General features: G+C 38.5%; 1 protein-coding gene across 2 annotated transcripts in view; it reads right to left on the reverse strand.

The window, feature by feature from the left end:
• The window catches only part of wdr27 (WD repeat domain 27), a 35,410-nt gene extending 25,797 nt beyond the window's left edge, over positions 1-9,613 (reverse strand). For both annotated transcript variants that reach the window (XM_068567982.1, XM_068567983.1), the window contains exons 1-12: positions 9,314-9,613; positions 8,917-9,058; positions 8,422-8,546; positions 7,769-7,882; positions 7,594-7,645; positions 7,312-7,382; positions 7,113-7,227; positions 6,884-6,986; positions 5,288-5,379; positions 5,015-5,079; positions 4,415-4,527; positions 3,271-3,344 (exon numbers count right to left, since the gene is read on the reverse strand). In XM_068567982.1, coding sequence (XP_068424083.1) covers positions 3,271-3,344; positions 4,415-4,527; positions 5,015-5,079; positions 5,288-5,379; positions 6,884-6,986; positions 7,113-7,227; positions 7,312-7,382; positions 7,594-7,645; positions 7,769-7,882; positions 8,422-8,546; positions 8,917-9,058; positions 9,314-9,451 — 1,204 coding nt within the window. In that variant the 5' untranslated portion in view covers positions 9,452-9,613. The remainder of the gene's footprint in view (positions 1-3,270; positions 3,345-4,414; positions 4,528-5,014; positions 5,080-5,287; positions 5,380-6,883; positions 6,987-7,112; positions 7,228-7,311; positions 7,383-7,593; positions 7,646-7,768; positions 7,883-8,421; positions 8,547-8,916; positions 9,059-9,313) is intronic.
• Between the last annotated feature and the right edge of the window lie 3,571 nt (positions 9,614-13,184).

Raw genomic sequence — 13,184 nt, forward strand, 5'->3', positions numbered from 1 at the left:
CAGCTCTTGAATGTATTTCTATCAATTATATATTTGACACATCGATTGTTTTTTTTAGTGACAGGAATGAATCACTTGTGTAAAGTACTGCTGTTTAGTAACAGAGTGCTATTGAACATGAACTTGAATGAAGAAGATTGAGTGAAGATTGATTGGTACTGTACTCCAATCTGGTCACACATATGTTTACAGTAGTAGTTGATATACTATATTTAATAATGTCGAATGGCATTTTAATTATTCTTCTAAGATTTTAGAAAAGGAAACCTGATAACGATCGCCGATAAGTCGACAACAAGAAGACACCGTTGATAACTTTATATTAAGTTAGCAATGGACATACCACATGCTCATAGTTGTAATATGCTCATGTATCATTAGAGTTACAAACCTTGAACAGCTTAACCTGGCTGTGAACCATTTACCTTTGTTTGAGAGTTGTCGTTCTCAAGCTCTCAGACAACTGTGTTATCCAACACAATAATACATTTAATACAAGTGAAACAACCAGTCAAAATGAAAAGGAAGCTCATCTGCATTTTTAATGAGTAATAAGTTCACTACACCTTTGGCTTGAAGGTTTTTTTACGTAAAGTATACTTGACAACTTCTGACCTACGACGTTCCCTTTTTCTTTGGATATTGAAGGGAATTGTGAGTTTGTCTAGCTATACTTGTGTTAGCTGTGCAGCTTCGAAGGATAACTTTGATGATACTAATCATCCTGTGCTGCCTCTGTGAAAACAAATGTCTTATTTCACAAAGTCTTTACTGTACCAGGTGTTTACAAAGCAAATGTAGTAGGTTTGGTGAACCAGGTATTCAACTTGGGTTGAATTGGCATTGTATGGTATCAATCAGCAAAAAGTACATAAGAAATGCTTTTTCCGCTTGTTGATGAAAGTTCTTGCAACACTGGTCACTCTCATGTTGTGCCTTCCTCCACTATCTTGTCCTGCAAGTAATGTTTGACCGAGAACAGATTACATGCAGGTCATTTTAGGCCAGAAATCAAATTATCTGGCAACACGATCACTTTGCTCAACAGCCTAAATTAACCCCCTGTTGATATATAATAGTCATTTAGTATTATAGGGCAATAAAAATCTCATAATTTACACTGACTTCACATTGAAGCGAGAGTTTCAGACGAATTTCCAAGTCGAGTCATATCTGCGTAAAATCCCAGCTGTTTGCTGCATGCTCTTTTTACAGCACTCATTATGTTAGACCTTAAACCATGACAGCAAACAAGTTTAATAATAATGAAATGTATCAGTCTAGCTCAAAACATTAGGATATTTAACTACTGATGCAACAACTAGAGGAGCAACAAATGATTCATGTTACAATAAAGTTCTGTCTGCTGTTTCCAGCTGCGACCGAAACCCCTTAGTGGTTGTTAACATTAACATGACTTAAAATATACATCACATGTTTGATTTCTGTGATTTTAAGAAGTGACACTGACTTGTTTTATAGTTTTCTCTGTCTGCATTAGAAGGGACAAGGCTCCAGCCAGCCCTGGAATTTATTCTAAAATAAACCACTCACTCTGGTTCTCAGAAGATGGGAAAACTCAGACCTCCCTCTGAGTTAGCTGTTGAGTGTGACCCAAGAAAAAGAAAAGGAAATAATTCAAGCTTCTAAAAATGTATAAACCATAGCAGGTACATATGTCTCTGGGATATTATTTTGACTGTAACAAGAGTCTCTGGTATGAGTTATTGCCTTACTGACCTTAAAAAAGTGGGTCACAAAGCAGGAGAAAGTAGAAGTAAAAAGATATCAGAGGTACATTAACTAAGACTGACAGGAATCACACATGTGAAGCCAAACTAAGGGTCTGACAGCAAGATCAATCATGAAGTGCCTAAAGAATATGCTGCCAACGTAGAGCATACCGGGAGGAAATGTTTAAAGAGAGCAAAGCATATACATGTCGTTGTTTAAATAAAATACTAAGCACAATATCAAACTTTAATAAACAGCTAGATGTAACGTTGTGAACTGTATTTACTAAACAATAATGCACTATATGCAGTAGTTGCTATAAAGTCAAAGTCATCTTTAATGCCATTTCTTCCACATATATGTTCTCCTCCTGTCCAACATAAAGTAAATACAGATAATACGAAGAAGAAGAAGAAGAAGAAGAAGAAGAAGAAGAAGAAGAAGAAGAAGAAGAAGAAGAAGAAGAAGAAGAAGAAGAAGAAGAAGAAGAAGAAGAAGAAAGTGCATTTAGGTAACAAAAATAAAACTAATTTAAAAGAACATTAAGTCAACATATACATTAAGAAAACTAAAGGCAAAGCAGTCAGAAGCATGACCCACTTCACAGTTTTCTGGACTAGTCAAAACCTCTCCGTCCAATGCGTGTCACACATTGCATTTCAAATAAGGGACCTCATGCAAAAAGTAACGGGGTCCTGGTTCACCTGGTTCCCATAACAGATTTACAGACCAATTAAAAAAGGTTTTCTTTCCAGGAATTGCAGAGGTTTATGGTGTAGTTTGTATACAATTCTACGGATATCCTTTAGAATATGAAGCTGTATGAGGGCATCATGGTGGGTTGCACTGGTTTGTAAATGTTCGCGGTTTTAGGTCTGACGCTGTATTCATGCAGCACCTCAGGACTCCCCTGAGGATCTCCTACATTGTCTGGCACTGGCAGTTCCCTTTCCTCCAGCTGTGGGGAGCCTGCCTAATATTGGCTTTCTCAGTAGTAACTCTCTGTAAGAGCAACATGTAAACCACAGTATATTGTATGTAGGTCTCCAGCAGAATACTTTCAAGCTGCCAGAATCCTAATGATACACCAGAAAAACAGAAATAGGCTCGCTTTAAAAAAGGAATCCACGACTGCAAGAAGCAAGCGGTCAACAAGCTGAGCTAATTAATGACGATGTATATGTCTAAATATGTTGTACTCTTGCTGTTTGTTGGGTAAAATCTGCCTATGTAGCATATGTAAACTCAAGTAAACCTGACTAATTATGAATGCCACATCTACACTGTCCACAATGCAAAGTATGGAATATTTTTCCTCTTACATATTTTCAGATAACAAGGAGTATAAAGTAGCTCTTGAAATAGCCAAACACATTTTTTATAAACCTACAAAAGTACAATTTTAGAGAATAGTCAAACTGAACTATCAATGGGTCCTACTTTTCTAACCAAGAGTTGTCAAATAGCGGTAGCTCCCTTTTTTATTTTATGTGCATGAGCACAAGGGAGAGGGGGAGTGAGGGTTCAAAAGCTGACCTTTCTTTTTAGGATGCTCAGGCTCTCTCTTCTTTAACTCGGCATTCAGAGGAGATTCAAGCAGTGGAGGAGAGCTGAAAACAAAAAGGGAGGGGTGAAATAGTGGAAAAGAGTTACGGGAAATGAAGGAGCAAAGCATTTTCCATCATTGTGGATTATTAGTTCTTCTAATTCTCAGTACCATATCGTTGACGCATGAAAAACCAGATGGCTAGAATAGTTATGATTTGCCAAATTACTATGGAAGAGTCTGAGGGAGTTACAGGCAGAAGGCCAGCTGAAAAACAAACCATACTTGTGTATATGTACAACTGCTGGTGCGGTCAGATGAACAGTGTCTAAGAGAGAGCAACAAAAGCCTGCGACTGGACTGTTTTTGCATGTTTTAACAAGCTATCGTGATTGTTTTTTGGCTCATGAATTACACATTTGTTAAAGCAGAAAAACACATAATGTTGATGAAATTATCAGTGTTTATTGGTGCTGCTGGATTTTGCTAAATAATCATTTATGGAGGTATAGGTAATACCTGAATGAATTGTATTCCTTCCCCAGAGCACTTTCTTTTACATTTTTGGCTTTTATAAAGCAATGTTATTGTGAAAGTAAAAAATTAGATTTTCTGGATTAATTTGGTACATCCAGGACAGACAGCTTTATTAACCCATGTGGATTTAAATGCTAAGACATATAAAACATGTTGACAGAGTTTAATGATTCACGAAGCAGAGAGGCTCCAGGCTGGAGTCACAGAATAACATGAGCTACAGAAAGCAGTTGTTTTCTCTTGTATGAGTGCCATTAAAAATATTCCTGTGTAGTAGTGCTCCTGAATGACCAAATTACATAATAACAAAATATAATTTACAATACAAGCAGCTGAAATACATACTATTGTATGTATTTTGCAGGTTGCTCTATACAAAGAAAGCCTCGGTTCCAGCTCCTGTACAGTATACTAGTAACAGAATATGGAAGGACCTACTGTCCTTTAAACACTGACTTTACTAACAAAGCTGATTTGTTACTGTGATCTCTCGATCCACGAGAGCAAGCCAGAAGGACCATCTGTCTTCTAGGAAGTCAACATACCGATATAAACCAATGCAGCATCATTGAATATGTTCCTAAACTCCAGGTTTACCTGGGGAATATCGAAAAGCCTTCACCACAAGCCCAGGTCCTCTTTAGGTCACAGAGGCGTAACTCCAACAGGACCACACATGGAGTAAACAAAGAGCTCACTAAAAACACCATCTGTGTGACAAGGAATTTGAGAATGAATTCATCTTAAAACAATTGTGCCAGTCCATTATTATTTCTAAAATTATCAAATAAAACTGTACCTTTATAAATAATGTTGAGGAGAATAGAGATAATGACATGTCAGGTTGTTTTACCCTGAATTACAACACATAATTGGTTCTCCTAGAGTGGATGGTGAAAAGGTTTAAGATACTAACAAGGTACTGACTTCAGTGGTTCATACTAGTGACAATTTATTTTTATAATTCAGTAGTTGAACGTGCGTGACAAACAAAGTTTGAGAACCACTGTCTTTAACTCGCAATATTCACCTGAAATGACCAAAGCAGCCTGTTCGCCTGACTCAAAGAGTCAATTGCAACATGAGAAAACTCTGATTAAAGATTTAAGTACAATCCTCTTTTAGTCCATACAATACCATGGAGCAATTGAATGATGTCTTACTGTGGTAATTCAAGACATGTTTGGCATTACTCACAGAGTTATCACAGCCTGGAGAGATGGACCAGGACCCAGCCATTGTGATGCTCAAGCTGGGGCAGTCTAGAGGAACAAACATCAGTCATAAGTTTGCTGTCTGTAAATTCCCTTTAGATTTAAAAATCAATCAGTGTTTCTTAGAAAGGAAGATGCTCTTGTATAATCTCTGCTGAAGTAGAGTAAGGGTGCAGTGATTGAGCATAGATGCTTAAAATGTATCACAGCGGTATAGTAGCAATATACAAAGTCACCTTTGAAACACATATTGTACCTTTGAAATATATTGCTGTTAGAAGTTCTGAGGTAGCCAGATCAACCACATACAGGCCATCGAAGCTTCCAATACATAACCAGCTGCTGTCTCTGCAGGAGCACGCACATAAAAAGGGAAAAGCCTGTTACAGGAGTCCTCTTAAAAAAAATGTTCCCCCAGATAATTTGGGGAAAGACAGTTGTAACCACATACTCAACAAAAACATACTGATGCAGTGGAGTGGCGGGGCGTGCACACCATAAGACAAGAGGTTTTTATTCAAGTTTCCTTTTCACTTCATGTAGTCTAAACTATGTACACTCAGTGAGATGGAAACTACTGTGGAAACTTAGCTTTAAGGATCTCTTTCATCCATTTCCTGCATTAAATGCTGAGGCTATAATAGTGTCCACAAAATGTTGTATTTTAGTGCATCATTATTTTCATGCTGAGTCTGTGCTTCTGTAAAGTATAGATACAATCAAAGCCATTGTATGAGGAGGTTTATGTGATAAGTGCACCATTCAAATTGATAATTTAACAGTGACGTCCATTAGTTATGTTTTTACCACTGGGGGGCGGCAAAGACATTATTCTACACATCGTGGCCTTAACAATAAAACATAAGAACTGGACCTGTTAGTATTTTATGATTAATGTGCTGTAGATGTTTAAATTGTAAATACTCATGCAAAGGTATACTGAACATGTCCTGTTATTTAATAGTATTGTTATGTTATACAAATAAATAATTGTTTTAAAAATAATGACGAAGTTCATCAGGACTTTTGTTAGTCCTATTATGCTATTATGATACTGTGATACTACATTTCAACAGTAAGTTACTTTTCCATCTGCATATTTATCACACACCTAAGCAAAATGTTTTTTTGTAATCCAATCAAATGAAAGGCAGTAAAATAGGGTTGCAGACATACTTTAAGCAGTTGATGAACATGCTAAAAAGTAAAGATTATCTAGATATTGCTCTGAGATCCTATTCTTTCCTTCGAAAAATAAGGAATCAACATCTATTTCATTCCAATGGTCCACTAAATAAACAGAAAGTTATGTCGTGGCTTTTAAAGTGCCTGCTTCCTGTCATAAAATCGCATGTTTTAACAGCATGACACCGATTATGCTACGAGGCTGCAAAGTTTCCTTTGAGGTAAGAAGTTTCCTTTGACGTGTGCTGTGACTGCGTGGACACGTGCAGCAAGTAGCTCATTAAGATGTGGCATTCACTTCAGGATTCTTTTCCCAGGCCCTTTCTGACAATATGACATCTACGAAGTGTTACTCGCAGAAAAGTGCAGCTATTTTATTTTCATGACTGTGCTTGCATTGCTTTTCCAAAATATTTCTTGGATCACATACAATTTTGACCTTTTGGAAATAAGAACAAATTGAGCTCATGATAATGGCAGCAGTGTTGACCATATCATGTCTCGCTTCAACGTTAATATTCCTCGTCACAAATGAAGACAAACATGGGATGTCTGGGATGCAGCCACGAGTGCAGCGCTGAGTCTGGAGACTCCTAGATCCAGAACTCATGGACCTACTATAAACGTTTCACACTGTTTATCAATGGTATGGCGATGATGCACTTACATTTTATGTTCACTACTGGTGTCAGTGAATGAGTTACATAAAGCCATTCTGAGGACAGGTTTTGAAGTCTTTACTTTATCTTCAGCTGATTGTTCTGCGGACCCTGCAAGAAAATATCAAAATAGCAGTGTAAAAGTCATTCTAAGTTATTTTCTCTTTCAGCCTAAAGTACAGTACTAGATATTCTCTGTCATTGATTGAATGACAGATCAGTAAAAAGAAATGTCACCTGCTTGATCGCTTACAGTCTCTTGGTGCATTTTATGTCTTTTTTCGACCTTTCGAAGGTCTATTTTGGTCACCAGTTGACAGTTGTGGTCATCAGGAAGAGAAAAGCACCACAGCTAAGGACAACAGGTACAGGTGTGTTACACAGCTAGTGGAATGGAATCCTCTGATAGTGAGTATGAGCTGTTAAAGTCACTAACCTGTCCATCAGTTGAGCCAGTGATAATGTGCCTGTTAGACTCTAGGAGGAGCACACTAAGCAGTGGAGAGGCTAAAGAAAGGAAGAATTGGCTTTATATATGTTTCAATCATTTTTTTTGCAAGCCCTGACTCCTTTACAGCAGCCACTTTACAAAACATGTAATTTCAAGATAAACCTTGACACTATATTTGGACACTATATTTGGCTAAATCCTATCCTTACAAATCCTGATGTTCACTAGATTCCACTGATGGTAGTGATAATAATAGAAATATCAAACCTGAAAGCACACAAGACTGGTAGCAAACAGCTTCACTTTTTAAATCCCACACCTGAAAAGATACAGGAACAAGTACTTTTTGTTATTAAAACTCAATTACAGTGTGTATAATATTTGTAAAAATCAAAAGTGTGACACATTTTTACTCTATCATTTGCAAATCTTAATTCAGTACTTTGAAAGTGCGGTCCTCTGATGTGGTGACAAGAATGTCTTTATTCCAGGGACAGAACTCTGCTGATGTTAAAGGTCTGAGGTGGCACGTCAACGTGGAGATCATTTCATGTCTCTGATGTAGAAAACAACAATACTAATGCAGAAACAATGCAGAAACAATATTACACATCTTGTGTTCACACCAAACGCGTCAAGATTTTAAAACGATTCGAGATTACATGCAAAGTCAATGCATAACTGCGTATAAGCAGCGTTGACGCGTATTTTCCGGCGGGCAGTGCGACAGACGTGTTGAGGCAGCACGAACAGGGTGTTGGCCGCAGAGAGACCCACGCACAAGTTGAAATTTCCCAACTCCGGCAGCAAAAACGCATGAGTCGTAGATAAGCCACGCCCCCTTTGTGGCGCCGCGATGCTGTGGTTTTTTTATGCGCGTCGTGAAAAATCTTGACGCGTTTGGTGTGAACACAAGGCTGCCCCTTTGGCTTTTTTTTCATGCTGAATGACTAACTACCAAGAAACTTATGAGCACATCCTTTGCTATATATTGTACATAATGAGTCAACAAATAGTGCCAACCAATGACCTAAAATGTATTCAGCAAGTGTGTATATGTACTAAGAGAAATTGTGAAACTGCATCATCTTGTACCTTTGAGCTGAGAATATATACAGCTGTTCCTGAGCATGCTGCCACTCGTTCATCAGAGAAACAGAATGAAAGATGGACCACTTCACCCAGTAAAGTCCCGATAACTGTTCCAGCTGCAACTTTACCTGCAAACAAATCAATTAGTCTGTCTATAAGTTCATCGCCATATGAGTGAGCTATCTGGTAATATTTCCCAAAATGGCAGGTTCATTAAGATGTTCATCATAAATACAGTACTGGATGTGATATATGTGCGACAAAGATACAAGTAAGCAGGTTGTAGGAGACACTTAGTATGTGTATTTATATTTTCTTTATATAGTTGGATATCCTTATGGACTACAGCATTTTGACCACTAGATGGTAGTAAGCACCTACTGGTCTATGAGGTGATGTTTGACAAGTAGATGTGTTAGCATAGGTGAAGGAAACTTTTGTAAACAGACATTCAAGAACAAGAAATATACACACATACACACATCAATATGTTCTCACCCTGCTGTGTTCTCTTCTGGCACAATTCAATATCCCAAACAATGATATAGTCAGCAGAGGCAGAGCAAAGGAGAACAGGAGAGCTTCGTTTTCCAAAAGTCAGGGCACTGACATCGCCATGGTGGCCAGTGAGCAGCAGGGGCTGTGGAACAACATGAGAGTAACATCACAATACATTTAAACAAACTCCTTTTGTGGCTCCTGGGTGATGAATTAGAAATTAACCGTGTGAGTCTTCCAATAAAAAAAAACTATATAAATGATATGATTAGACGCTATTTTGTCTTACCAAGTTGTATTCCAAAATAAATTCTCAAATGGTTTTACATACACACTAATGTTACAGAAAAAAAATACTTGTTTTGTGAAAGCAATTCAATAAACTCTGTGAACATACCTTCTGCTCTGTGTCCATGTGGCTGTAGATCCGCATGTCCTTGCCATGCAGCGGGACACCGCAATAGGAGCGACAACATGCGAGTTGTCGGTGTGACTGAAGCACATCGCACGTTAAACTGAGCTTCTCAATCACCATCTTTAAAACACAGAAACAGTTTGTGTCTCGTGTTGTGTTGATAGCGCTAGTTGATTTCCGTTAAACTTTATAAACATCGACATTAAGATACATTATGTTGGCTGGCGTTAAACAAAAAGAGCTTTCTTTCGTCCTTCTTTCAGTTTCCAGGTGCACGAATGTTGCAGGTTGCTAGGAGAATGTCGCCGTGAGAAAAGATTGTCTATGAAAAAAAAACGTTACACACACATGACAACAAAAAAACTAACCTTGTTATGGTAAATATGCGCTTTGCTTCTTCATTTCATACACTAGACTAGCTATGCATCATCAACACGCCTATTATGTTAGAATCTCTGAACATTACAATGTTCTGGGCGTAAACGGTATATTTATTTGTTTGTTGTATTGCATTTAAATTAGTTGATCGCAGTAGTTCTTGAAAGTAGAGTCAGAGTGGGATGTCTGTTATAATAGATCTAGGTGTTCTCTTGTACCGCTGCCTTTTACCACACGATGGCAATCACAGATCACTATTGGCAATCACAGATCGTTATTAGAAAGTACTAATCATGTAATGACAAATGAAAGATACATTATTAATCATATTAATTCATGAAATGTATTGAGATGAACAATTAAAAGAAATAGAAAACACGTCAGAGGACACAAAGGTCTTTGGTTCGTGGGTCTTAAATTATCCTGTTTGAGTGACTAAAGGATAAGTAGTTATAAAAAGCATGAATGAAGAGGGGCATACTGATTGTTTGGTAAAAGTTGAGATGGAGGCCGGACAAAAAAAAGAAGCTGCGCAGAGCTACAAGAAAAAGTGTGGTGGTTGAGAGCGAGAAGAAGTTAAATGTTAAATGATGGGCCCTTTGTGAGAGGCGTGGTATCCCATGGAAGAAAAGGTGAGGAGTCGAGATCAAGTATAATAGTGGGGTGGAGGGGGCAGGGGGTACAGGGATTATACCTCTGCAAGATAGAAGAGGGGGAGAAAGGGTGGATAGTTTGTCAGTGCTGCTGGATTTCCAGGAGAGCGTGTCACCTGCTACAGTCACTGTGGGGTGTATAAAGTTCAGAGTAAGAGTATATGTCCCACCGCCTTGGAGGTGTTTGAAATGCACAAAACATGGACATATTGCAGCAGCATGCAAAGGGAAGCAAAGGTGTGGAACATGTAGAGGGGAACATGAGTATGGGAAATGTGAGAATGGGACAGAGGTCAAATGTGCGAATTGCAGAGGTGCACATAGTGTGGGATATGGTGAGTGTGAAGTGAGAAATAAGGCAGTGGTAGTGCAGCAGCTAAACGTAGAAATGAATATATCATATGCAGAAGCAGCAAAGATGGCTCAGAGGGGAAGGAGAGTGGAGAGGCGGGGGGAGATGTATCAAGGAAGGAACTGTCTCAACAGCCAACGGCACCGACTCAACAGCCAAAGGAACCGGCTCAACAACCAAAGGAATCAGGTCAACAGCCAAAGGAATCAGGTCAACAGCCAAAGGAACCGGCTCAACAGCCAAAGGAACCGGCTGAACAACCAAAGGAACCGGCTCAACAAGGAACCGGCTCAACAGCCAAAGAAACAACATGAAACAAAGAGTCAAAGGGGATATGGGAATATACTGACAGTAAATAAGGAGAACTTTGTGTATTTCATGGTGGAAGTTGTTAACTGCACATTCCAAGCAAAAGGGAGATCTGAGAACATTGAAATAATAGCAAAGAGTGCAGCAAGATATCTAAATATTCACGGCATAACTGGGATGGCTGTGCAGGAAGAGTTTCAAAAACATGAACAGTTAAACAAAGAAACATGTTCACAGGATTAGTGATCATGTATTGAAGAAACATGACTTAAACCAAATTTAGATTTTGTGATTCAGGGATATGTGTGAATAAGAAGGGACAGAGAAGAGAGTAATGGGGGAGGATGTGCTACCTTTGTAAGGCAAGGAATTAGGGAGAAGCACTTCAATTAATCAAGTTTGGCGGAAAGAAATGGGAGAAATGCTATGGGAGTTGAGAAGAATACACATAATGATGACATATTGAGTCAGTTTACAAGGACATAATGACCATCCAACAAAAAGTGCAATTAAGCCATGCTGAGAACATGATAAAACGCCAACAAAGAGCTTTGGTTGGGTTGCGAAAGAAAAGGCAAGGAAATTGGGTATATTGGTTAGGAAGTATTCTCCAGCAGTTCTGCAAGCTATTTCTCCATGGCTACTGCCTCAACATGTAATAGATCTTGGCCTCCTGGAAGTGGTGAGAGATGAACGTGGGGGTAGTTGAAGGATCGTCGAGTTATACTTCAGGAGGAAGATAATCAATTATATACAGTTTTTTACAGATGGCTCTAAAGACCCAAACACTGGAAGAACAGCTGCAGCAGTAATCCCAGAATTTGAGTATGAGTGTGGGAAAAGACTGAGTGATGACTTATCAGTGTTTATGTGTGAGATGATGGGCATAGTTATGGCATTACAGTGGGTAAAGGACATTAGGCCAGTAAAAGTGGTGAATGCATCAGATTCATGTGCAATGTTAACTAGTTTAAAATGTTGCCACTCTAGATATAGAGAGGATATTGAAGAATATTTCCCAAAAAATCTTGGGCGGTCGTGAGGAAAAAAGCTCAGAATCCAATGAGTTATAATAAAAAAGGATTTCATAAAAAGGTGACAATAATTTAGCAAATACAATACTTGATAAAGGTCCTATAAATCTTGGCAGAACACACAGACTGAAACCAGTTAGCTGCCTACGACACTGTCTCAGAAAAAAAGGCCACAGGTCAAGCTTTGGTTAGACCTTGCAAATTTCACACCTGAATACATTTCTACAAGAGCAGTTGGCTGGACGCTGTGTTCAGGGGCGGGGTTTTCATCAGGCGTCGCCACTTCCAGTGTCTTAACGTCCACCTTCGCGTCTTGACCAACAGCCTGCAAGGTCTAACTTTTAAAGCTACAGTAACACAATTCTAACACATGCAGACTACTTCAAAAATCCATTCATTCCTGAATCATTATACAGTATTTCGCACACAATTATACTTCTAATAATTTATCCCTTATCAATTATCATATCGCTCGTACATTTTAATGTGCACATTAAACATTTCTTTATTATACATGGGCAAGTCCAATTTCGACAAACTTAACTATTAGAACTCTACAATATACTTTATGAGATTCTGCAAGCACTGTACAAAATAAGTCAAATGAGGGTGACGATTAATTTTGTGTCGGTCCAGGCCCATGAGGGAGTAGAGGGCTATGAGAGGGCGGGTAGAGCACAAAACAGTCTTAAAGAGTGGGATAAATAGGGTTAATCTAAGTATAAGCAAGTCATAAGCTAAAAATGGCGATTAAGGGACAGATCAAACATATTTGGCAGAATGAATGGAAGATGGGGAGCAAAGGAAGATATCTGTATCTGTATCTGTATTGGTGGGGAATGCAGGATCGAGTGGACCAAGTAGAAAAGAGAGGGCAATGACAAGGATAAGGAATGACCATACGAGGCTGAATAGTTCCCTCTATATTAATAAAAAACATAATGATGTTTGTATTAGTTCTATGGGCTAGAAGAAACAGTAGAACATGTGTTATTAGTCTGTCAGAGATACGAGCCAGCCAAATACTCTAAGAGAGGTGGGAGAGGGAAGGATAATGAACGTTCTAAAGAAATACTTTAGTGATACATTTTGGGAAGTCTTCTGGAATATTAAGAAGCTACACTGTT

This window comes from Clinocottus analis, unplaced genomic scaffold (genome assembly GCF_023055335.1).
Source record: "Clinocottus analis isolate CAN_PGR_092001 unplaced genomic scaffold, fCliAna1.0.p SCAF_8, whole genome shotgun sequence".
NCBI lineage: Eukaryota > Metazoa > Chordata > Actinopteri > Perciformes > Cottidae > Clinocottus > Clinocottus analis.